Source organism: Castanea sativa, chromosome 9 (genome assembly GCF_040712315.1).
Source record: "Castanea sativa cultivar Marrone di Chiusa Pesio chromosome 9, ASM4071231v1".
In the NCBI taxonomy this organism is placed as follows: Eukaryota; Viridiplantae; Streptophyta; class Magnoliopsida; order Fagales; family Fagaceae; genus Castanea; species Castanea sativa.
Genome location: NC_134021.1, coordinates 3,341,933 through 3,368,996, shown reverse-complemented (window position 1 = coordinate 3,368,996; position 27,064 = coordinate 3,341,933). Strand labels below are relative to the sequence as shown.

Sequence of the window (27,064 nt, the reverse complement as noted above, 5' to 3'; positions counted from 1 at the left end):
TAATACCCCTTGTTGGATGAATCATGCCACAAGGTTCTCCATTCACCAACACTAAATAAGTAATAGTTTTTACACACAACATAATCCGATCTATCCATTCTTCAGTGAACCCCATCCTCCTCATAACGCCTTTCAAAAAAGGTTATTCCACCCTATCATATGCCTTACTCATATCAACTTTTTCTGCCATATAACCATGGGAGCCAGATTTATACCGTTGCAAACAATGTAAGGTCTCAAATGCCACCATTATATTGTCAGAAATAAGTCTATCTTTGGTAAAGGAAGGTTGGTGTTCTATAACGATGGAAGCAAATATTTGTTTTAAACGGTTGGCTAAACTTTAGAGAAAATTTTATACAACACGTTACACAAGCTAGTAGGGCGAAATTGGTGGGCATGTTCAAGGGGGCTAATTTTAGGTATTAGAGTGATAAAAGTATGATTAAGGGACTGGGGCAATGTACCTGAGTTTAGCCACCCAAGGATGGAAGAAGTAACATCATGATGAACCGTACTCCAAAAGTGTTGGTAGAATAACGTTGGCATTCCATTTGAACCAGGGGCTTTAAGGGGGGCCATTTGTTGCAAGGCCACTTCCACTTCATGTGCTTCAAATTTTCGGCTTAATAAGGCATTCATCTCATCCGTAATTACCCTTGGCACACACTCCCACACCCTTGAAGAATTTTTCTGGCCCGTTGTAGTGAATAGTGATTGATAGTAGCTCACTAGAATATCTGAATGTCTTCCAGGTTGGTTTTCCAAGAGCCCGCTTCATCTCTCAGGCCATCTATCAAATTTTTGTGATATCTTTTCGTAGCACAGCTATGAAAGTATTTCGAATTTTTATCCCCTTGCCCTGCCCATAATAGTCTTAATCTCTGTGCCCACATTGTAGCAAGAGACTACTCCTAATCCAAATAGATTTTAATCTCTTATCATTTTTCTTAATTGATAAGAAGACTAAAACTTTAATATGAATAATCCATAAAATAACTTTTACGTTACATCTTCTTTTATTTATTTTCTTTGTAGTGATCATAATATAAAATAATATCACCTTCAAAATAAATTAAATAATTCATCAATTCCACGCTAGAAACAATTAAATTAATTTCAAGTGAGGCGGGTGTTATAATGGTTTATTTATAAGATTATTCAAATGCATTATTTAAATAAGTCGCATGACTCATTAAAATATTCATGAAACTTAAACTACATAGATAATTTCTTTAATCGCCATATTGTGGGTTGAAGCAAGATAACTCCAAATATGTTTAGAGCCAAACTTTTTTCTAGAAAATTCAGGGTTAACTCAAAATCATCCCACTTGATGCAATGAGATTGCAAGTACTTACCATAAAAAGAAAGTAGCTACTTAATGCAATCACGATTTAAAAACAAATTTTAAATCATCCCACTTAAGTATCTACTTAATTCAAAATTTTATTATATACACATAAAAACAAATTATTATATAGCATATGATATTTATTAATTAATTAATAAATAAGCATTATATATTCATTTATTTATTTTTACATTGCAGAGGTTAAAGGACTAATAGCATTCTCTTCAAGAGTTTTAAAAATTTTAGCATCTAAAAACTTAACTTTATAGCATATAACACATCACTTTACAATACCCCTAAGGCTCTAACATCAAAAATTCTATTTTTTTTATCATTTCATTTAAATATTCTTTCTTTATTCATTTTTTATTCTCTCTCTCTCTCTCTCCCCCCTCCCCCATAGCAGAAAAAAAACCCCCCTCCATCCTTAACCACCAGCCACATCCAACAACCACCACCACAAACCATAGCCAAAAAAAAAAAAAAAAACCTCCATCCTCAACCACTAGCCATATCCACCCACCACCACCACAAACCACAGCAGGAAAAGAAAAAAAACCTCCACCATCGCCCTCACCAGCTAGATCCACTTGCAACCACAAACAACCCCATCAGATCCACAACTCTATAGGACCCACGACTCCATCAAACCCACAACCCACTACCATCAACCCACAACCCCATCGGACCCACGATCCACTACCACGACCCACAACCCCATTAGACCAACAACCCCATCAGACCCACGACCATTGACCCACGACCCCATCGGACCCACGACCCACTACCTAACCACCCAAATCAGACCAACAAACCACTGCACCATGACCCAGGAACAAATCAGTCCACAAGAGAGAGGGAGAGTGAGAAAGATGACAGAGAACGAGAGGGAGTCTGAGTCTGAGGAGAGAGAGAATTAAAAATATTTAAAAATTATAATATCTTGCTACAGTACGCTCTCAAAAATGAGAGCTCACTGTAGCAAGATGTCAGAATTTTTAGCATATGGCATCTTTGATGAAGTAGGTTTTTGTGGTTATAAATACTAAAAATTAAAAATAGCATTTTAGCATTTCTAACACTCTTGATAAGAATGCTCTAATATAATATTATATACATAATCGAAACAGTGTCTACTATAGTTAATGCACCATTTTTATTACCTTATTTCAAAATAGCAACACTAATTATTGAAAAAATTTCAGAGCTATTTGTCCAAGGGAATGAAGGACTAAATTAATAAGAGTAATGCTTGAGTCACAAACTATTTTCAATATTTTTACATACGGTTGATGTGGCAAATTCTTACGAGTTTTAATCTGGACTCATTACTAACATTACATTTTTATTTACCAACAACTATTTGGAAAATGCAAATGTCACATCAAGGGTTTGTAAAATTGTTGTAAAATAGTTTGTATCTGTAGCATTACTCAATTTATTAATTATATCTTCGGTCTCTCTCTTTTTCACGCGCACACACACCCACATAATAAGGCTGAACTACTTATAATCAGTATCTATGGGCACTAATCCTTAACATGCAAACACGGCAATTGCTCCCAAGAACGCAAGTAACGATGACACTTACTGTTTATAATTGGTATCTATTGGCACCAATCCATAACATGCAAACACGGGCAATTGCTCGCCCAAGAACACAAGTGACAATGACACTGAACTGCTTATAAATGACAACTTTCAACATAAATCAATAATTTGAATTCCCATTGACAGCATAAAATCACAATGAAGAGTAGTGATAATGTGATATGCCTCTGTTATAGTGTGGGTTTCCAACTAAGCCTTGAATGGGGAACAGGCAAAACATTTCTTTTTGCTAAAACAAATGATTGGCAGATCCTTTGGACAATCAATGTAAAACAACTAGATAACTCTCGTAGTCATGCAACCAAATTCAATTACAGCAACATTCGCCCGCCAGGAAGTGAAAACTGTGTAGGTTTCTTCCTCAACTTCACAACATCACGAGCAAACTTGCCGCCTCAAAAAATTGAATTAATTTGATGCTTTTACTCCCCTGAACTTGGAAAGAAACGTCCATGATGTGTTGAAAGGAAATTGTAAATAACAAAATTGGAGACAAAATAAAAAAGTATAAATTATAGAACAATGACAAACCACAATCTTTGTTAATAACTTTGAGCCCCAATCTAGTACAAGTCTACGACCAGCAGAATAGAAAGTAACGATGTAAAACTGGATTCTTATTACAAAACTTAATTAGATCATGATTCATGAGGTCATCTAAAAGTCCAGAATTGATTAGACATGGGCAACATAAGTAATACCGAAATAAGCACATTTGAATAAAGTGAAACAAGCTCTCTCGGTTTAATTTATAAGGAGGTATATCCAGATCACTTGTAATACCTGCAAAAGTGAAACTGTAGACAAACATTGCAGATAAATCATTCAAGATGCATGCATGTTTGTTTGTGTGTATGCAGCATCAACCTGATGTGCCAAAACGAACCTAGACCCCATGCAATTTCACTCTGCTTATGTCTATTAAGCAATTATGAAATTATATAACCATGCTTAACAATATCCAAATGCGTATGTCACATATGAAGTTAGCAGTACAGATGCTACATAACTATCATCTTGCAGTTCCAATGTGCACTCATAATGATGCAGGACAATGAAGTCTTAAGGGAACATGTGTTTTGAGAAGTAAAAAGAGAAACAAAAGAAGAAGAATCAAAGGGATAGAAACTCAGAATCAGCACCAGCACTAAGTGATAAAAACAGGAAAAAAGAACCTAATAATCAACCTGAGATGGTTTGCAATAAGCACCTGGCACGATAAAGAAAAATAGGACTGCCAAATTACATCGTGTTATTTGCACTGCTTAAATACCTAAGATTCCATGGCTGAAAAATAAAATCAATATATTTAATTTCTTATAGTTGCACTGCTCTAGAGACAAACTTACACATGAGAAAGATTTTCTTACATAGAATATTAAACTACCATCAAAAAGATCTTACGAGGTTACAAGATATACAGACTGGTTTGGTTGAAGGCCAAACTAATGGAATAGCAAGAATAACTATATCTCCCATCAAGGCCACTGGGCATTAAGATCTTTGTGGACCTTAAAGATTAATTGGCACTTCTCTTCATTCAGCACGACTTAAAACTCTCTCTCTAGAGCTAAAAAGTTAGATTCTTGAACTTGCAGATTCAAAGCCTGTTGTTGCAATAACCACTATTACGCACTTGCATTTGATGATGCCAGCTAAGAAAACAAGAAAATCCCATCTAAATAGCACCCAGTTCTGTGAAAGGAGATATTACAAGTTAAGTAACTAATAAGTATCAATTAAGAAAAGCAAATGATATCTGTAAATTATAAGAACTAACCAGTTCAACAGGATAGATCACTGATCTGCTTCTTGGCAACAAATCCAGCAGCTAACCCTACTGTTTTGGAATTAACATCATATGACGACAGGACGTTCCTCTGAACCACCAATAAATCAACTGGTCAAGGTTACTGAACAATTGTTCAAGAATTCCATTATTGTTCAGGTATGTAAGGAAGAGCAACTAGATAAAATTCTGTTTTGCTGAGATTCAAATAACCATCCTTGATTGATCCTTCTCCAGCTCAAAACAACGTCTTAAATAAACTAAGACAGACTATTACAGCACTCAATATATTATTGGAGAACGCATTGAGATTGGTTGGGGGCTTGATCCAGCAGTGGTTGCTACTAAATGCAATTATTGTTAGACGGTGGACAATAAAATCATGTGATATCCCCCAGAGTATTCTAATGACAAATCACAACCTCCTGACTTTCTTTCTCAAAGAAACGATCCAATTAAATATGTCTTAATTGTTCTTCAATAGGTGTTATATTCCTATTTGACCTATGCTGAGTTCAGTTGACTGTTGAATTTAATTTTCTATTTTTGAATAATCTAGAGTATAATTCTTCAAGCAGTTTATGTATTATACACTCGCAGATCAGTGGTCAGAACCTGACCAAGGAAGATTTTCAAGTGCTTTTCTCCTTCCAAAAAATGTGTTGGATGGTTGAGAGGTTCACCTGGTCAGGTTTTTGTCTTAAGAGGAAATCTTTGGGGTTCATTTCTGCAATCATATCATGCAGATAATAGAAGCAAGTCCAGTGGGAATTTTTTTAAAAAAAATTTCTGATGCAGTCATTCACATATTTTAGAACTTAAGATATTAAATAGTACTAATTATTCTCTATTTCTACACTTCTTTTACATTTCTCTCAATAATGAGAACAGTTACGGAAAAATACATATGAACAACCCATATGCGCAAACCCTATCACCTAATAGCCAAATGGTGCAAATATTTTCTGTTATTTACAAAATTTTCTATCATATAGGTAATGTGTTCCGTTTGTTTGTAAAAGTTATAAAAATAAAAGAATGATGCAACGTTTGAGATTCAGAAAAATATACAATTATAACATTGGATTCCACTACCACATATCATTACATAGAGTTTGCAAATCTGTATTATGATTACGTAGAACCCTTCCATGAACCAAAACTATTACAATGACATAAAATTATACAATGACATAAAATTGCAAATTTTCTCAAAACTTTGTTATTCTCTTTGAAAATTGTACAATGACATAAAATTCTAATTTGAAGTACTCAACTATTGCAGGGTGCTGTAGAAAATGTATTAGAGAGGAGCACTAGGATTCAGTTGCTTGATGGTTCTGTTTTACCTCTGGATCAGAATACAAGGAAACTCATCGTAGATGCCCTTCAGGAGATGTCTACTGGTGCATTACGCTGTCTTGGTTTTGCATACAAGGAAGAGCATGGTGAGTTTGAAAATGGCAAAATGGCAAAGGAGGAGAGTCAAGCACCTATAAGGAAAAAAAAAAAAAATCATAAAATGCTTGACTCCACTACTAAGTGCTTGACTGACTTCGTTCCTAATACAACTCGCCTTCCTTTGCATGACTTGCAGATATACTTAGGCTGCGGAAAAAAAAATTAACTGGTATTAAATACTTAGAAAAACCAGGAACTATTTATTTATAATATATATATAACGAACCAGTAAAAAAAAAAAACAATGAGGATATAAATATATAATATAGTAAACTTTGAACCAACCATCATACATAATCAACACAAATGGAAGAAACCACTTAATATCAATGCCTAATAAAGTCACTGAGAGATTCATGTATAGTACACTGGCATCAACTTCACCTGAAGATCAGCCCACATCAACTTCACCTGCAATTAGCATGTCCAGTCATCTAGCATGAGAAGGCTAAAAAAACTATGTCTACAATTGTTCATCACTTTTTAAGAAGTCAGCTTTTGTCCTGCATCAGATGCCTAAATTCACAAAATCCCTGCAACTAGAACTTATACTCCTGGAACTTACACATTTCAAGTAATACTCCTGGAACTAATTAAGAAGTTATAAGAACTACAATCCTCTAAGAACTACAATTAGATTCATTTATGGGTTGAACCCTACCACTTAGGAATCTAATCAAAAGTGAATGGTATTAATTCCATTTTGGTTTGTCTAGTGGAATGAAATATTTTGGTACCAGCCTATTTCGGTGTACTGTTTCAGGGTATTTTGGGGTTCCTAAAAAAACATATATATGAATACACACGCATATAGCATAAAAGTTTTAATTTAAAGAAGTGTTACTATTATATAAAATAATTATTTTTTTAAAAATTAAAAAAATATTTATTTATAATTGTTTACCAATAAAATTCACATTTTAGATAATCCTAAAAAATATAATAAATGTGAAAGTGAAAGCACAAAAGTTGTTAATATTTTAAGGTTACCCTTTTTTTTCTTTTTTTGTTGAAAGGAGAACTTTCATTCAATCAACAAACCAGAAGAGGCAGTGCAACAGAGGAGAGCAACATGCGGAGGGTAAATTACTCAGTTGGTTCCTATCTTTCACCTCAAACGTCAATTTGATCCCTAACTTTTTAATTGTGTTAATTTAGTCATTCATTTTTTAGTGTCATGTCTATTTGGTCTCTACTGATGAAAAAATTGATGTGTCAAACGAAATAATAATTTTTTTTTGGGTAAACTACGTATTTGGTCCCTATCTTATACACCATATTTCAATTTGATTCTTAACCTTTTAATTGTGTCAATTTAGTCCCTAATCTTTCTTTACCGTGTCAATTTAATCTTTACAGTTATCTTTTGGATGAAAATTAATGGCATGTATAATGGCCAAAATAAAAAATTAGCTTTTGTTGATGTGATAATAAACTAAAATTTTATTTTGGCTATTTGCTATGTAAACAATTTTCATCTAATATATAATGGCAAAGACTAAATTGACACGACATTAAAAGGTTAAGGATCAAATTAATATAATTAAAAAGTTAAGGATCATATTGAAATATGGTGTAAAGGCTAGGAACTAAAGATGTAGTTTTCCTTTTTTTTTTTTTTTTTTTTTTACCACGCAACGGTCAACTGTGACACATCAGATTTATAAAAAAATTTAAAAAAAAATGTTCGCACAGTCAGATTTAAAACAGCTTTCCAAGAAGTTGATAATAGCCGTTGGATCAAAAAATATTATCAGATGGCTCGTTCTCTCACTCAGGCGAAGCTTCTAGCTGAATGCGTTGCAGATGGTTTTTCTCTCTCTAGCAATCGGCGGGTTTATGCGGCTGCATTATATGCCTCAGTGTCGGCAAGCTTAGCTAGTAGTGGAGGAGGGTCTCGTACTAGGAGTAGAATCCTGAGTAAAATAGAAGAGAGGGCTTATTGTCAACATATCTGTCATCGATTGATCCATCTGCTGCGGCATCATCATCATCATCATCTCCATCAAGCTCCGCAGCAACCACCGTCGAATCCCAGACCCCACCACTCTTGTCACCGAATTCCTTGCTGTCTAGCACGCTACATGTCACGAGAACTCTCGCCACTACGGTGCTGATGCCGCTCAGTTCCTCTTGATCAAAGGAGGAAGTTTCACCGTCCCATCGTCTATCGCTCTCCTCTCAATCTTCCTAATTCTCCCCCCATCAACCTCTACGCCGGAACCGCTTCTCTAAAAGACGATCAGTTCATCAAAACGACAATCAACCACATCACCAAAGGCTCTCCTTTACTCTGGATTCTTTTCCTCTTTGTCGTCGTTGTCATATTGGTTCATATATTTCTTTCCCTACGCAACCTTTAATCCAGTGTGTTCTTGGGCTGGGTTTTTAGAAAATTTTGAAAGTTTTTATGAAAGATTATGACTCCGTGGGAACATAAATTTTATGTTTTTTTTTTTTTAAGAATTAAAAAACAAATAAAATCTGATGTGGCTGCACATTTGGTAACCAAGGGTAGGAATTTATTTATTTATTACTAGTGGGAAAACCGTGCGACGCACAGGAACTTACTTATTTATAATAGATTAAAATAATTTTATAAAATTTTAAATTGATTATGAAACTATATTATTGTGTAAATTGTTTTTATCTTTTTGAATAAGTCATTGCTTGAACATGTAATGGATTACAAAAAATTTAGCTAACAAATTTAGATATTGCAAAAAAATAACTAAAAAATTTTGATGTTAAAACTTCCGAAAAGAAAAAAAAAATCAGAAATTTGACTACCAAATAGAGAAATATAAGAGTTAAAATATAGGTTACCTTCAAGAGAATAATCCATAGTTATAACAGTTAAAATTTGCCAAACAGTTTCAGATATTACAAAAAATTGAATCCAAAAATTCAGATGGTTAAACTTTCAAAAAACAATAAAATTAAAAATCAAAAAATTCAGAACCTACAAATTAAATATATATTATATATATATATATAGTCGTTATTGCGAATGGATGGAAAGCTTTTCTAAGTTTCTTTTTATCCAATTCTTCCTAATTGATGAAAAATTTGGTTCAAACATTGTCGAACACTTTGAAGGTGCAAATAATATAGGCTTCCAACATAATCTCTAATTAATAAACAAAGAAGCATGACACCATAAGAGAAAACATAAGATATCATATAGTGCATAGACCTTACTCCACAGCTGTGAAAAAATATCCACACAAAAGGAATTGAAAACTTGTACAACAAATGCAATAAACTGCTTCTAATGTGAAACAACCTAACATACGTCTCCGTAATTTAAAGCTTAAGGTTATATAATCTAAAACAACATAAAATATAGGATTTTCTCTCTTAGTGGAGACGGCCAGAGGAGGCTGCTTTAGGGTTTTCAAAGATTTTGTCACGCCCAGAAGGAAAATCAAAGGGGATTCCTGTTAGGACTATATATATATATATAAAAGACTCCTGTTAGGACTCTTTCACTATTTAATTTAAAAAATTAAATTTTTTTATAAATTATAATGATGATATAGAAAATTATAAGAGTTTCAGAGAATTCGATTTTATATATATATATATATATATATATATATATATATATATATATATAATAATGATAGAGACCAAATGATGATATATATTATAATGATAGTACGTCATATTTTTTCATCTAAAAAATAATGACAAAGACCAAATTAACACAATTAAAAAGTTAAGGGCCAAATTAATATTTGATGTAAAGGATAAAGACCAACTAAGTAATTTACCCATATTTTAATTAGTATATAAATCTTAAAACTATAATAATAAAAGAAATGCAATGTTCACAATATTTTCACAATAAATCATAAGTATCTAATTATTATTAGTTTTAATATAAATTCAGAATTAAAATTACTTTTTTACTTTATTGAAATATCTAATATCAATATATTAGTGTAGGATTGTAAAAATTTTATCAACATAATTTTTAGAAAAAATAAATTAATATTAATATAAAGTTATTATAAACCATCGTACAATGAGGAAAATAAAAATAATACCTCTAACTGGCACTTGCTTTTGGTTTTTTTTTTAATTTTTTTTTTTAACTTTCTTTGGTCATTTCCAAAGTTAATCACGTGATGGGCTCAGAAAAGTTGAGATTTGAAACCAATAAAAGAGGATAGGACTACACTCTAGATGACACCAAGACACTCAACAGTCAAGACAGTAGAAAATAAAAGAACAAAAGACAAGTCCCACTCACCAGTGGATGCAAAACGGAGAAGAAGAAGAAGAAGAAGAGTGGGCTGGGACACTGGGTTCATTCAAGCAAATGGCGGGCCGGCGACGTGGTGGAGACCTGAGCTTGATGGGGAAAAGGGCAAATCATGAAAAACAAACCTTTGGTCGTAGCTCACGGCGGCTCCGGTACGTTTACAAGCCCCACGCACAGCAAAGGATGGAGGAGGGAGCTTTCAGAAGTCTGAGGAAGCAGCTGTGTGGCGGTGAGCTTTTTTCTTATTTATAATTTATAATTCGTTCAGCTTTTGGAGCAATTATACCGTCTGTAGAACATGTCACTTTGTCCACTGTTTCATTAAAATACTCTTGTTTATTTAAAATTTAATAATTTACATTAATTAAAATTTTAATATTTTCAACAACTTAAAAAATTAATAAAGAGAAAAGTTTAAACTTAAAATTTGTTTATGAATAAGTGAGGAAATAATCATATTTTGTAAATAATATTTTAATGAGAATGAAAGGTGTATTATTATTTTATTTTTTTTTTGTTTACTTAAACAAAAAAAAATCTGAGAGCCGCCTTAAATAGTGTTATAAATAATTGAGTCAGTAACTATTTCAATAATTTTAAACAGCAGTTAATTTTAGTTGGAGCGAGATGCTACGTTCACAATATTTTTACAATAAATCATAGGTGGTTAGTTGTTATTGGTTCAAATTTGAACCTAATACTAATATTATTTTTTTGTCCCAACAATAACAACCAGTAATATCTTGCCACTTAAAATTTATTGTAAAAATATTGTAAAAATATTATGAACATATCATTTCTCTTTAGTCGGATGGTTAACCATGCCACTTATACAGTTATAAGTGATAATATAAGTACAGCAAAAATAATGTTGGGCGGCGTAAAACTAATGTTATACGCCACAGCCTGGACCAATGGATTTATATCCTTAAAAAAGAAAAAAAAAGGTTCGCGGAACGTGCGGTGTCTATAAATTTACACTGGTACGTCCAACTCTCTCTCTCTCTCTCTCTCTGTCGCTTTGCTGCACCATTCTTCTTCTCTCGTTCCTGTTTTGTTATAGCCGAAACCCTTTTGGTCTTTCAGGAAAACAAGAAACAAGCAACAAGAACTCACTCACTCAGAGCAGAGAACCATTGCGATTCTATTTTTCTTTTTCATTTGCTCGCAGATTCAAATAAGAATTCGCTTCTCTTTCATCGATCCTCTCACATACGTACGTTGACCCATTGCCCTGTTGAATGAGAACTCTCAAAAAACTGTTCCGGCGCTCTGTTCGATTTTGACTTGGCCTTCTTACAAGTTGTTTGGTATCTCTCTCTCTCTCTCTCGCTCTCATTATACATGCATCCATTATTTATTTATTTGTCCAAGTGTATTTTGAACCACGCGATATATTTCAATTTAATATTATTATAATGAACAGTAAAAATAATAGCTTTTCTGTTGTAGTTTTTACTTCTTCTTTTTTTTTTTTTGGGTTCACTTTTCATGTTCTTTATTTGTTCAATGTTCATGCATGAGCTAATCAGAAAAAGGTTCACTTCAGATTGTTGTTTCATGGATTAGAAAATTCTAAGGAAATTTTTCCCTATAGTATTTGAGTGGGGTCTGTTTTGTATTTTGCTTTTTTCATTTTGCATGTTCTGTTAGTGGAGGACATATCTTTTAGCTCTTGGCAACTTTAGTTATATGATTGGATTGCCATTAAAAATATGACTCCTGAAGATTCTGCTTGTTGTTCGAACTATCAATTAATTTTTCTGGGTCATAGAGTTTAATAATTTAAATAAAGCTAAAGTCACAACGATTTCATAACGACACCCAATTTTACCTACCACATGGGTCATCTTAAAAAAGATTGTAGATTTGTGATAGGCCCAAGTGTGAGTTGGTAGACAAATTGCTTTTTGTGAAATTGTTAAGAATTTTTGTTGTGACACTAGTTTTGTTCAACCCCAATTTGCCATGAAATTTCTGACATCATGAAAACCCATGTGACAGGTTCATTCTAGTTTTTCAAATTGGTGGAAACGTACAAGTTATATGCATCAGATTTGATCTTGCAATCTGCTGATCTAATAGGTGAGATAAGTCTATCGCTAGTGTGAAAGAGAGAAAAACAGGTGTTATACAGTTATACTCTGTGCACCACATTGATTAAATTGGGTCCATGAGTGAATGCTAAATTAAGCTTGGTTTTTTGTCTTTATCTCTCGCTCATGTCATGATTATCTGAACTTGACAAGTATCAATAATTTAATATCTTTTCATACAAGTTTTAATGTTTGACTTTTTGTTACATGAGATCTAGCGTAGGTTGTGTTTTGAACATGAAAGTCAATGCTATTCCTCTGCCTAGCTTAGCTACCCAAACATATTTTACATCCAATTACTAGGGGCTTTGAAAATATGATAAAATTTCTGGTTAACAGTTTTGATTTTTTTCCTAAAAAATTTATTAATTGGGCATGGAGATGGGATCTGCTTATTCCATTTCACTTGGAATGTGTGTCATTAGATCTAGAGCAAGGATTTTCAAAACTAGTGGAATCAGATTTTATTGCTATAATATTCACCTTTGCCCTCTTTCTTAAATTTATAAAATTATGACAACCCATTTGGCCTAACCATCCCTTTTGTTGTGAAGCTGATAGAAAAAGGGGTAAGTTCTAACAAATCCACTAGTGCATATGCTATGTGTCAGGTGATAGGAATGCCATGTTGTTTTTATGTTCCCTAGTTTTTTTTTTTTTTTTAGAGAAACAATTGCACGTAGAAAATAAAATTATTCTTTGTTCTTGGTGAATTTCAGATCTAAGGTGGAAGTACTACTTAGAAAGTTGAGTGAACTGTCATTTATTTTATGGTTAAGATGTTTTTCTAATCATGTTTCAGTGCTTTTAAATGAGAATCTCAAGTTCTCCCTAGCAATGTAGAAACTTATAACTTTTATTTGCCTATAATGTGAGAGTTTTTTTTTTTAATAAATATTTTAATTTAATGGGTTCGGAAACGAAAAAAATTTAATTATGACCATGCTAGAAGATTTTATGTCTTACATTATGGCAATCTTGGAGATGGAGCAAACAATATTGATGTTCCGAATTGTTTTAAATAAAATCAAAGACATCATTCATTAAGTCCATGATCTTATAGGTAAAGTATTTTGTTTTTTGTCTGAGTGGTTGTTTGAGGGAGAAGATGTACTAATACCAATCAAAATTGAAATGTTTGGACTATCATAGGTTATTACCTTTGTGTCTTTATCTCTATGATGTCATGACTCAAAGAACTTAGATGCCAACACATATTAATGAGTTTATATTTCTCAAGATTGACCTTTAATTAAAATAAATTGGAATGGGTGTCATCACTCGTGCCTATGTGCACATAATTAGTTTTTTCAAAAGTGTAGTAGTTGAGAATTGTTTGCAGGAAGTAAAAGTACTAACATTATCATCATTGTCAGCAGTAGTTGGATTATTATTATTATTATATTCATATAGATTTGGCCTCTGAATGAACATCCTAATTTATTTCAGTGACTATTGAAGTTATTCCAAGAGTAATCAAGCCTTGAGGTTCTGGTGGGAAGTCATGGATATTGGGACTGCTGACTTTGAACCCAGACGAAGTGGATCATTTAGTTGCACAAGCAGTGCCAATTCTTCATTAAGAAGGCGTTCTATAAGTTTGTCAGCAGCTGCACATGTTCATATTGATGATGACATTGAAAGTGAGATTGTCTCAGAGGCAGGAGATATCGGGGATCGGGCTCTTCATAGCAACAGGCACAGTGAGAGTAGCAGCCACCGCTTTTCTGTTGATCATGCATTAGAGAATGGAGTATCAGCTCCCACTTCTGGGGATACTCTGTTGCACCTTAATAGGTATTGGTCTCGTGATCCACCAACAATGACTACGATCTCCGTAGTGACACCATTGCCTAAGGAAATCATATCTCCCCTTTCCATAGATACAATTGTGTGCTCTAAAGACAAAAAGCAAGTGAGCTTTCATCAACAATTTCTCATTTCTTTATCTTTGTTAAATGAAATTCTTGAACTTTTTTGGGGTTTGTTTGGATACCGCTTATTGCTGAAAGAGCAAGACTTAAGTATAATACTTAGATATTGTTCTTTACGTTCCTCTCTTAAAATTCTGCCATGTAGTTTTTTTCTCATTAATGGAAGTGTATTTTTTAAGTTAAATAGCCACATGGTAGAATCTTAAGAGGGGAACCTAATAAACAGCACCTAAGGTACTGTACATAAGTTTTGTTCTTATTGAAAATTGATTACACTGTAGCAAAATAATTTTTAAATACATGAACAGTGCACAAGACCCACACAAAAAACACAGCCGCCAGTGGGAACGCGCAAACACACTATCCAAACTCACACCTGGTAGTTGTTGATTATTTAATGATTACTTTAAACATGTCTTGTTTCCCTCTGATTTGATTGTTCAAGTAACACGCGTGTTTCCTGTTTCTATATGCAGGACGATAAGGAAAGGTTGCCAAAGTTATTGGATTATGCTTTGTGCCTCATTCATTTAGCTGTTTTTGGGATGCTCGGGGTAATATGCACACTCCTTTTAGTTTAGTTTTTTTTTTTTAATAATTTATTTATTTATTTTTAAGTTTTAAAATGCAATATGCTCATAACTTATAATTCCATTGTGCTTGTTTCTTTTTACAAGTGTGTGGTGTTTGGTTTTTTTGGGGAAGAATTTTGATGCAAATGTATTTTTGTATTGCTTGATAATACATGTTTAAAAACTAACTTCTTTAAACTAAAGGTATACAGATCAAAGGATATAATATCCAAAAAAAAGAAAAAAGAAAAAGAAAGAGGGAGTTCTCTAAGAGTGTCATTGTAATTATGATTGTAAATTATCCATGTTTGACATAACCAGATGTGAATCATAGTGCTGGAGTGCTGAACAATCCAACCTCTTGGAAGTAACTGAACAGTTTTTTGACAAAAGTTGGAGAGGCTCAAATTAGTGTCTTAATAATTTGGACATACTACCTCCATTTTGTCATAAAAATTTGGAAATAACTAACATTTTTAATTTATCATACATACAAATTGTTGTTTTGTGATTGGGCAGGTTGGAATTTCAGTCTTCTCTGGATTAGATAGAATTTCCACTTTTGCATTTGATTGATTGTAAATTTCATTTTGGTAAGCACACTCAGCAATATTATGATATTTAACATGCCACAATGTGCAGGTTTTGACAAGGTATGTGCTACAAAAGCTGTTTGGTCCCGGAGTCGCTGGCTTGACAAACAATGAAAACATTTTGTACCTTGACCTTCCTTCCAATATGGTCTCTCTCTCTCTCCCCCCCCCCCCCCCCCCATGCATGCACACACATTCAAAGCATTTTAATGGATTCACTTGGAAAAAAAATGCATCTGAACTATTTTACATTTGACATATAGATGTGACTTATTTCAATGTGATTTTAAGTGTTTGATTTCCATCAATGGAAGAATCATTGTGAATCACTGATTTGGTCTTTTTTCAATGTGTATATCATGCAAATGCTTGGGCTTTGTGAGAAAATTATAGTGGCAGGCGATGTGATTGAGGAATCACTCATTCTTGAACCAATCCATACCCTATTGTGTGGTGATAGTTCAATGTTTACTTTGTTAAAAATCAAATTAAGTTATGAGCATTTGGAGGATATAATTAAAGAATCAAGATAAGTTAATTTATGATAAAAGAATTAAATATGTTGAACATGCACTGATGATAACTATAGTCAATTGTAGCTAATTCTTTATGGTCATGCAAAGTAAAATTGTTTGAGAGGTATTTTACGTTTACTCCAAAGATACAATTGTTTTGGACAACATTTGCTTCTAGAGTTGGGACTTTTGTGGTAGTCACTCTCCATATTCAGTTACAATAGTGGATGAGACTATGCGAGTGTTTAAGCCTACATTTTTCCTAGCTCTGAAGAATCGCTTATATGATTATATGCTACTAATTACAACTTATGTCTGGCATAAATTATGAAGGTCTGTCACAGTACAGGATAGCTAGGATTGGGAAATTAGAGATTCATCTTGATTCTTTGGTTTGGTTAAGTCTTCGTGATGGAACTTTGTGTTGTGCTTGGTGTTGGGCTTAAGAGTGTTCTAGGACTGACATTCTTATATGCAGTTTCTTGCTTTCAACCCTTCATATGTGTGTATAAAGGTCACAAAAGGCATTAATTGGAAGATATAAGATATTCTGCTTCAAATAATAATAATAATATTATTATTATTATTTTTTTCATTTTTTAGGTTGGTTCTTTCTTGATGGGGTGGTGGGGTATTGTATTCAAAGCAGACATATCCAGCGTGTCAGACTACCTAGCAATTGGATTGACAACTGGTTATTTGGGAAGTCTTACAACTTTCAGTGGTTGGAACCAGAAAATGCTTGATCTTATTGTTGATGGCCACTGGGTGCTTGCTGTGCTTGGTTTTCTTGTAGGTAAAAATCCGTACTGTAAGAACTATGTTGATGTAGTAGTGTAGGTAATCTGGTCCATTAGAATTAGAAATATTAGATTTGAATTGTATATCCTACTTTAGTCTATTCAAAACTTAACAACAGTCTATAGCCTGCTCTAGCACTTAAGAGTGAGATGGTCCTTTAACCTGTATGATTCCATGCAGGCTTGTTTCTTGCTGCCTATTCCATTATTTTTGGGATTGAGACAGCCAAGGGTTTCAGGTGGCTTCTAACAAGGCGAAATGCGTGTACAGGAAGTGGCACTCCAAGCTCAAGCAGCAACTGGAGGGTGGACAGCTTCAAGCGTCACTTAGCAGTCATGGTGGTGTTGATTTTGATGCTAGGCTTGTTATGGGGTGTATGTGGAGCACTATTGAGGGAGGAGTTTAGCAGTGGCAGCAGTGGTGCTCAGCTATGGTTGGCTTGTTTTGTTGGACCTCCAGGTGTGTGGATCAGGTGGTTCTTAGCCAGACTTAATGGACGTGGGTTAGGCAGGGCTGGTTTGTTTAAGTGGGTGCCATTTGGGACGCTAGCGGCCAATGTTTCTGCAGCTTGCATCATGGCAGCACTATCTACTGTGAAGAAAGCTGTAAGTGTAGGCAAATTCAATCTTGGGAATTTCCCAAATCATGTAAAAAATAACATGTCTCCATGAGCGTTTGTTACATGCATAGCACATGACCACAATCTTGAATCATTTGGTGCAGGTGAATAGCCAAACTTGTGATACTGTGGTATTGGGCATACAACTTGGATTCTTGGGCTGTCTGAGTACTGTCTCTACCTTCATTGCCGAGTTCAATGCAATGAGAGAAAGTGAACGCCCTTGGAGGGCATATGCATATGCCTTGATTACCATTTGCATCTCATTCGGGTTGGGGATATTAATATACTCTGTACCTGTTTGGACAAAGGGGTATGGGTAATATGTTTTTGTTTTGTTTTTTTGGTGGAGGTAGAGCATGTTGATGGCAGCCTTATTGTGTAAATCATATATGCCTTGATATCAAGTTGACATTTAGTTGACCAAAATGCTGAGGAGATAGTTATAATCAGCATGTATGCCTTGATATCAAGTTGGCATGTAGTTGACTAGAAAGCTGAGGGATCCTAAAAATTCATATACGTACTACAGAATTATCAACAGATGAGTATTTTGTTTATAAGTTCAGTGTAAAGTGGTGGTCTCTAATCCCGAATCTCCTTTGGAAATATCATGAACAGCCCATTGAGGTAAGGCGCTTGGCATTGACATTTGACAATTAACAAATGTGAATTGAGCGTAGAGTTGTGGATGGTGTGCACCAATTTTGCCCTCAAGCTCAGAGCTTCAACTCCCTATTCTAGTTTCTAACGTATTAGGCACTTAGGTTGAATTATGCGGAGTTTTATTGTCTGCTCTAAGAAAGAGCCTTGTGCTGGAGATGTGTGTCATGGTAAATTGTAGTGAACTTTGACCAAAGTTGCAGAAGTGTTTGTCAGTCATTCCATGGCCAAGCTCGAAATGCATTTAACGCAATCTTTAAAAGGAGCAATCCGCTGTGACGAAGCTTTTTTTTATTTAGAAATTGGGTTATCTAGTGGCAGCATGAATTGAAGTTGAATGGGTTTTGTTTGAATGGATTTGGGTGTCAGTGGCTTGGGGTGATTTGAGATGGTTGTCTGTATGGGTTTGATTTGTGATCCACTTTGGGTCACATGAATGAATGGCACACAGTATCGTCCAACAAAACCAGAAAAAAGTTGAATTTTTAAAATTTAAGTACAATAGGACAGTTCAGGGGTTTGATTTTGATCCAAATTTCTTGCCTTAAAACTCAATTATCTAGGCAGTCATCTTGTTGAAAAAAAAAAACCCCAACTACTGAAACACATTTTAGAGGGAATGAAAAATAAGAAATTAAAAGAGGAAGGAAGCTGGCTATTTGGATTGGGTGGAAACTGAGTTATATAACTCAGTTTCCATCACCCATAATCCAAACATCGTGGGACCCACAGAAAAAAAATTTGTTTGGCTTGGTTTTTTAGTATTGTTTCCATCACTCAAAAGTTTGAGTTTGGATGATGAAAGCCAAGAACACTTTTTTGTGTTTCCAAAAGTTCAAAACTGTGTTTCAGTGGCAATTTGGTTATTAGAGTGACTTCGTCCAACATCTTTGAGACGGGAATTGCAGTTGTTGCACTTATCAATAGTCCCCACCTGTTGCCGAGCAAGGTTGACCATTGTGGGTAGAGCCTCATTACAATTTACAAGCTCTCTAGGCAAAATGCTTAACTTTGTTTGGGACACGTAGCTTTCAAAGACCTCTCCAAAAAGACTTTTGGGGACTCAAATTTGAGCTACTAGGATTATTGGCCGAAGCATTACAAGCCAACAATCTATAAGTGCTTTTGGTAGTAAACTTTCCGGAAGGAGTTTTGGACCAAATCAATCGGTCAGGAGGTAATTTGATACTCAACGAAATGCTCAAAAAAATTTCAGCTTCTTGTGGCAAGAACACCTGTTCAGTCATGTCAAACTTCCATTCACATGTGCTTGTGTTGATGAGGCAACTAACCTTGGAATTAGGGGGAATGGAAGGAAGGGGAGAGGTGACCTTTCTAGAAAATTAATCCGGTAGCCATTTATCTTCTCTAATACTCACAGAGTTACCATCACCAATGCGCCAAACCATCCCTTTCTTCACCACCTCTCTAGCACTTAGAATGCTTTTCTAAGTATAGGAGCTAGCTTTCGGGTCATTTCCCTCTAGAATTGGAAAAAATCTAGCCTTAAAAACTTTATAGCACATAGAATCTGGATTGTTCATCATACGCCACATCCCTTTCTTCACCACCTCTCTAGCACTTAGAATGCTTTTCTATGCATAGGAGAGCTAGCTTTTGGGTCATTTGCCTCTAGAATAATTTGGTAAAAATCTAGCCTCAAAAACTTTATAGCACAGAGAATCCGGATTGTTCATCATACACCACACTTGCTTAGCCAACAAATCTTCATTGTACTTCTCAATCTCCTTGAAACCCATACCTCCATCCTCTTTGGATTTACACAATCGTTCCCACTTCACCCAGTGAATCTGCCTAGAATTGCTGCTGTAGTCCCGCCAAAACATGCGAATCATGACTTCGTTATCCTTAATCAACTCCTTGGGGAGTTTGAAGCAACTCGTGGAATAAGTTGGAATTGCTTGAATCACAGATTTAATAAGGACCTCTCTGCCTGCCTAAGAAAGTATTTTCTCCTTTCACCCTTGTAATTTTTCCCACACATGCTCCCAAATATATAAAGCTTTGCTTCTTTGCTCAACCCACAAAAGCAGGTAAACCCAGATAGCTTTCATACTGTCTGATTGAGGGTACCCCCGAAATCTGTTGTATACTTGTTTGAAGATCAGGTTGAGTATTGGAGCTAAAGAAGATATTGGTTTTATCTTTGGTTTCTTGTATTAAAATTCAATTATCTAGCGGTCATTTTGTTTTGTTTTTTTTGTTTTTGTTTTGTTTTTGTTTTTGTTTTAACTATTTATTTTTTTAAATCTGACTACTGAAACACACTTTAAAAACTAACTAATCGATCCTTCTCTACTAGTTCCCTTCTTTTTCTGTACACCTTTCCATCCAAAAGATAAAGACCAAACTCAACCCGCACCAAGGATTTTGTATATTTTGTATATCCTGTACCCGGCATATATGCCGGGTACCTCACAAAGAGGCGGGACCCACACCACGCCAAGAGGCTGGTTTGAATTGCCTTATTTTGGAGTATCTATTTTATTTTTCCATCTTCTAAACAGACTAACTGATCATATGCATTTTCTACCAATTTTTTATCTACAAACTTCTCATGAGGTGCAATCCTTTTACTGCAATGGACAATTTCTAGAGACGTGAAAATATATCATTTTGATATTTACTTTAACATCACAAGACAACTCGTATAGTTCCCCCATATGACAAACAAATTACTAATGTAAACATTGTAGAATTATTCAAAAATTTGACAAGCATCTATGGCCTAAATATCCCATAATTCATTTAATCATATCGAAGGGGAAGTATCTTCACAATAAGAGTGAACGAAGTGAATCTATATCCAAATAAATGATCAGAATCCAATAACTCACAGATTAAATTCAGATAAAAAATTCTGATTAAAAATCAAAATTTCCCACTAAACCAATCGAAGCCACTGCAATCTACCAGAAAATGACAAAAAAAAATTTTAATCATTCCAACTGAAAGAAAATATGGGGGAACATAATCATGCTGGCTGAGATAAACATGAACGCAACTTTACTAAGCAATTTTTTTTAGAGGGAAATATCAATTAGAGAAAAATGAATCATAAAACAAAATATAGTAGTATTGCATAGCGCAAAATTAGTTAGGTCTATTGCAAGCAAAACCTAAAATTTTTAATTTCAGTTGCAAAAACAAAAGCTCTTCGTCCTTGGCAGAAATGGACAGTAATAAGTGGGAGGTAAAAAAACATATTTAGGTAATATCTTATTCCACCCATTTCCTCCCACCTAGTAACTATCATGTCTCAAAACTGTAAAAAAAAAATTATAAAAACTCTAGATAAACAAACACAAACAGAATAGTAAATCACTGGGAAACTCCAAGCCACTTGGTGAAAACCTCAAACTCTGTGTAATCACTATCGGAGATCATAGTCTGGTACCAAGCTTTTCCGGCAGTCTTGATGGCAGAAGCCTCCTCCTGAACATTCCAAAGGAAACAAGGTAACTTAATAGTCAGTAACTGCTAAAATATCATGCAAAATATCAAGAATACAGATTACAATTGAAAACCTGTCACTCGTCAATAAGATAGCAGCTAGACAAAAGGTTGGGCTGATATCAGTAGACAACAAATAGTAGAACAAAAATATGCCCTGTAGAGAGTAGGCTAAATAAAAGAGCAATAACAAAAACAAAAGCTACATAACAGGCTCAATACAAAGAAAATGGAAGTTACAGACATACAAATAGGCTGAACAATTGAAAAAGGCAACAAAACGAATGAGTTAAAATACAGAGAGTCAAGATTGATCATAACAGCAGGAATTGCAAAATATTAGTATATAATATGGAACTTAATTAAGAAATAACTGCCAACACAAGGCTTAGAAATGAGAACACTTCAACAACACTTGAGAAATGCAATGTCAAAACATCTTAACACAATTGATAAATAAACTCAAATGGCATTGGAAATTTGAGCTCAAATTTACGAAGTTATTGTTCCTATACCTAAATTATCATAACTTTAAAAAACAGCTAGAAAGATGGAGGAAAAACGAGAAGAAAAACACCACTCCCTAAACCACAATAAATAAAACGAACCTATAGAAGACAAATTTTCATATTTGAAATGTAACTAATTTATACAAACAAGTATTACCTAAGGGAAACATCAAAATTTGAAGACACGTGAATCATCTATGCCAACTCAAGAAACAGTGCATCCATTGCATAATATAAAACTTAAAACCCTTTAATTGGACTACCTGGGTTATGTACAACTATTTTAAGAAAGACATACATTACTTAAAAGCGCACACATACAAACACAACTTAGAAAATCACAATTCAAAATGTTTGTCCATCAACCCCATTTCCATAATATACTCACATTTTTACATCATTAATAACAAAATAATCTCAAAATCACAATTTATAAAAAGGTAATAAGTGACATCGATATGTACCTTAATGAATGGTGAAACACATTCATTACCAAATAGCATACACATACAAACACAACGTAGACAATAAACCTCATTTACATTATATTAGCAATACCCATTTCATTAATATAAGAAACACAAACATAACCTATGAGAACACACATAGACAATTATGATTACATAGTATTAGCAATACCCATTTCATTTCACATCATTATTAATCCTACAATAACAAGCATACATATACATTAACAAAATAATATACTCCATACTGAAAGCAAAAGTGATATAAAAATATACCTTAGTAATTGGCGACCGCTTCTTCTCGAGCTTCTCCTTCTTGGCCTTAACACGATCAGCCTCAGCCAAAAGTGACATCCTCCTCGCGGTCTTAGCATACGGGTTGAGCTTCAACATCGCATTCAGGTTCTTGAGTGGGTTCTTCTTCAATGGAGCTCTCTTCACTTCCTTCTTGATTGGCTTCACAACGCTCTGCACCTCATCAGAGTTGATAATCCTAGCCAAATCAGCATTCACCATCTTAGCTCTAGGCAGAACATACCCCTTCTTCTTCTCAGAGGCCTTATCGAACGACCCATAGATGGAATCGAGCTTCTCGAAAGCCGACTTGGTCCAAATCACAAACCTCCCAAGGTGGCCACCAGGAGCAAGCTTCAAAAGATTCAACCTCTCCACATTCACAATATCAATCCCGGGAATGTTCCTGAAAGCCTTCACGAGCTTCGCGCCTTCGGAACCATACACAAGAAGAGGACCCTTCCTGTTAATGTAGCGGCGGTTCCTCATCTTACCTTTACCAGGACGGATCGAATGGCTCTCCTTCGCCTTATCGGCGTCGGGGGCAGCACCGATCTGCTTCAAAGCCTTGAGAGCCGCAGAGGTCTTCTCCAAGCTCTCAGCCGAGTCACTGATAACGAGTGGGAACTCGGGAACGGACTCGATTCTGTGGCCGCGAGCTTGAACGAGAGATGGGATGGCAGAAGCAGCAATGGCCGAAACGATGGCGTATCGCTTCTGGTTCACGTTAACCCTCCTATGCCAACGGCGCCAGATCTTGGTAGGAGCGAACATGCGACCACCGCGGCACATGTTCCCGAAAGCTCCCTGACCGGCACGGTGAGTACCACCGCCGGGGACACGGGGGATACGGGAAACGGCGCGTCCGGTACCCCAGGACTCGGCGGAGGTCTGGTGTCCGGCCTTCTTGGACACGGCGTAGGGCTGGCGCTTGTTGTTGGAGATCTGGGCGTGGACGAAGTTGACGATGTCGGGTCTGATGGAGGCTTTCATGACATCGGGCAAAGCCACGGTGGTGATGGTGTCGGTGGCCATGTCACCTTCGAGGGATTGGACTGTGACAAGGGGGCGCACAGCAGCTACTGCGGCGGCCATTGGTGAAAGGGAAATGGGGATTGCGAAAGAGAGAGAGAGGGGACTAGGGTTTATGTGTTAAAGAATGAGGAGAAAGGTTTGAGTGGGTTTTTATAGGTGGAAATGCTGTGGGTTTGGGTTAATCCTGGGCCTGGTTTTAAGGTTTTGGGTTGGGCTTGATTGTTTTCTTTGGTTTCTTGGATTGAACTTGTAAAATTAACGCCTATTTATTTTCGTTTTTTTTTTTTTGGTATATATATAGAATATTTTTATTACTACTGGATATATATTAAAGAATAGGATATTTTTCGAGTATTTGAAATAAGGGTATGGCTTCTATCCAGTGTCCTATGACATTAGATTCATTGCGGTCATGACACGTGTCTATTTTCAAACATATGTCATAATCGTAGTGGATACAGTACATTGGAGACACTGGACAGAAACCACGCCCTTAAAATAATTCAAATTGATAGTAAAAATAAAAATAAAAAGTTTTTTTTTTTTTGGGATCTTGACCTCCTTTTTCATACGTTTTACTATTGGGCTTGGTCAGCTTGGAGCTTGTTTTGTTTATTATTATTATTATTATTATTTTGGTTTTTGTTCTTGGGGTTTTGAGTTCAGTTCTTACTTGGCCCAAAATGATTCAAATTTCATCTAAAAACATAAGTTTATCCAAAATTATTTCTACACCGCACGAATTGAGCTCATGGGCTGAATTATTTCCACACAAAAAAACATGATATTTACAAAAATAAGAGTCTGCAGAAAATGCTCAATTCCAAGCCCAATGGATTGTTTGGGGGAAAAATCATGAGGTCCGGACATGCCTTTTGAAGGCCCAAGCCGAGCCTTAGTGGGCAAAGCATTCCACATGGATCAAGGTGTAGCCCAGCCCACTAAAAAGAGAAAATTTCAAGAGAGATTATGAAGAACACCCTAACTATTCCTGCCCAAGTTTCACTATATCTGGAATCCAGTACAACTGCCACCAGCAGAGGACACTCCAATGCGTATATGTGTTGGATTTACTCGTTATAAAATGACTGCATTTTACACTAGCCCTCAACCTATTATAATTCACCAATTTTCGGTTGGTTTTGGGACCGGTTGTAAATAAAATATATGACACTAAACTCAAACATAAACAGAATTGTGTGGTTTTAATTAAAACTAATTAAAATTTGGCTTTAAACATATTTGCAGCTATCTTTTCTAACCCATTACTTGATTTTTTTTATAAGATTATTCATACTTATACTCTATTTGTTTCAATGAAAAACTTTGTGTAAAAATAGTTTTCCTTATTTTTCAGTGTTTGGTAGCATAAAAAAAAATGAGTCAAAGAAAAATTATCTTTGATCAACATAAAAAGTATGGCTTATTTTTAGAGATTGATTTCCATTAAATTTTTTTGAAAAACAACTCTATCTCACAAAAAACTAAATAAGGGAAGTTAGGAGTTTGTTTTTCAACTCATTTAAAATTGCTACCAAACATTGAAAAATGAGATAATTTTATAGAAAATGCTTCTTGAAAAATGACTTATTTTCTAGAAAACATCATTATTGAACAAAAAGAGTGTTATTATTTAAATAAGCCGCATGGCTCGTTAAAATAGTCATATAACTTAAACTATATAGATAATTTCTTTAATCGTCATATTATAATTTAAAGCAAGATAGCTCTAAATATGTTTAGAGCCAATTTTATTTCCATAAAATTCAGGACTAACTCAAAATCATCCCACTTGAGACAATGAGATTGTAAGTACTTACCATAAAAAGAAAGTAGCTACTTAAAGCAATCGAGACTTCCAAGATCAAATTTTTATTATAAACATAAAAAAAATAATTATTATATAGCATATGATATTTATTAATTAATAAATAAGCATTATATATTCATTTATTTATTTTTACATTGCAGAGGTTAAAGGACTAATATAATATTATATACATAATTGAAACAGTGTCTACCAAAGTTAACGCACCAATTTTATTACCTTATTCAAAATAGCAACACTAATTGTTGAAAAAATTTCCAAGCTATTTGTCCCAGGAAACAAAGGACTAAATTAATAAGAGTAATGCTAGATTTATAAACTATTTTATAAATTTTTTATAAACTATTGATGTAACAAATTCTTACTAGTTATAATCTTGAAACACTATTAATATGACATCTTTATTTAGAGAGATGCTGCGTCCACAACACTTTTACAACATTTTCACAATAAATCACAGACGGTCAATTGTTATTAGTTCAAATTTAAACCTAACACTAAGATTAATTTTTTGCCCCAATAATAACAACTTGTAACAACTTGTCACTTAAGATTTGTTGTAAAAATGTGGTAGACATATCCTTTCTCTTTTATTTACCAACAACTATTTGGAAAATGCTAATGTCACATTAGCAGTTTATAAAATTACTGTAAAATAGTTTATATCTGTAGCATTACTCAGATAATAATTTTATCTTTAGTCTCTCTCTCTTTCACTCACACACACACACAAATATGCACATATTTTGTTAAAATACCTACTGTTATTATTTTAATATGGAAGACTTTATTATAAATATGCATTTTCTATGAATAATAGATTAAAAAACTTACAAGAAGTAATAGTAGATACAAAGATTTGAGTTGGAATTGGAAAAGGGTTTCAAGCGTAGGACCTTCTAGAGGTAGCTTAGAAACTATAGGGAATTCGAAACTAAGAAAATTAAGTTCAAACTCTAACTTAAAAGGGACATCCCTTTTATAAGCAAAATAAAACACTATTTAGACAGTGAATAGTGAATAGTAAAATTAACTTTGTTGACTATTCATAGTAGGTCAACCATGCTGTGTTGTCTGGAGAGGAATCATACCCCGTGGGGAACAACTAGCGCAAGAGTTGATCTTTTATCAAGGAATCAAAGCAGCTTTAATAGAATGAGTGGAGTGTGTGTGTGTGTG

The 27,064-nt window shown here is 34.5% G+C and overlaps 2 protein-coding genes across 4 annotated transcripts; one reads left to right on the top strand and one right to left on the bottom strand.

Moving 5' to 3' along the window:
- The first annotated feature begins 11,450 nt into the window (after nt 1-11,450).
- On the top strand, nt 11,451-18,332 carry LOC142611074 (fluoride export protein 1-like). Of its 3 annotated transcripts, XM_075783100.1 has the most exons (9): nt 11,451-11,468; nt 11,572-11,795; nt 12,490-12,570; nt 14,031-14,496; nt 14,992-15,069; nt 15,730-15,828; nt 16,799-16,991; nt 17,177-17,601; nt 17,720-18,332. In XM_075783100.1, exons 4-9 carry the CDS (start codon nt 14,086-14,088, stop codon nt 17,936-17,938), a joined length of 1,425 nt encoding a protein of 474 aa, XP_075639215.1. In that variant the 5' UTR covers nt 11,451-11,468; nt 11,572-11,795; nt 12,490-12,570; nt 14,031-14,085; the 3' UTR covers nt 17,939-18,332. The 3 variants fall into 3 exon arrangements, with proteins under 3 accessions (XP_075639215.1, XP_075639217.1, XP_075639216.1); XM_075783102.1 differs by lacking the exon at nt 11,451-11,468 and having other exon boundaries at nt 11,485-11,795; nt 17,267-17,601; XM_075783101.1 differs by lacking the exons at nt 11,451-11,468; nt 12,490-12,570 and having other exon boundaries at nt 11,485-11,795.
- Nucleotides 18,333-21,405: 3,073 nt separating this feature from the next.
- On the bottom strand, nt 21,406-24,187 carry LOC142610145 (large ribosomal subunit protein uL4). The gene is made up of 2 exons (XM_075781872.1): nt 23,005-24,187; nt 21,406-21,734 (listed from the first exon to the last, which is right to left on the bottom strand). Exons 1-2 carry the CDS (start codon nt 24,115-24,117, stop codon nt 21,621-21,623), a joined length of 1,227 nt encoding a protein of 408 aa, XP_075637987.1. The 5' UTR covers nt 24,118-24,187; the 3' UTR covers nt 21,406-21,620.
- Between the last annotated feature and the right edge of the window lie 2,877 nt (nt 24,188-27,064).

Bases quoted from the DNA above. Each gene is read 5' to 3' on its own strand.
- LOC142611074 (XM_075783100.1), top strand. From the start codon at position 14,086: ATGGATATTGGGACTGCTGACTTTGAACCCAGACGAAGTGGATCATTT. The intron at 14,497-14,991 runs GTGAGCTTTCAT...TTCTATATGCAG, and splicing joins GCTCTAAAGACAAAAAGCAA to GACGATAAGGAAAGGTTGCC. The intron at 16,992-17,176 runs GTAAAAATCCGT...GATTCCATGCAG, and splicing joins TGTGCTTGGTTTTCTTGTAG to GCTTGTTTCTTGCTGCCTAT.
- LOC142610145 (XM_075781872.1), bottom strand. From the start codon at position 24,117: ATGGCCGCCGCAGTAGCTGCTGTGCGCCCCCTTGTCACAGTCCAATCC. The intron at 21,735-23,004 runs GTATATTTTTAT...TGGAATGTTCAG, and splicing joins AGCGGTCGCCAATTACTAAG to GAGGAGGCTTCTGCCATCAA.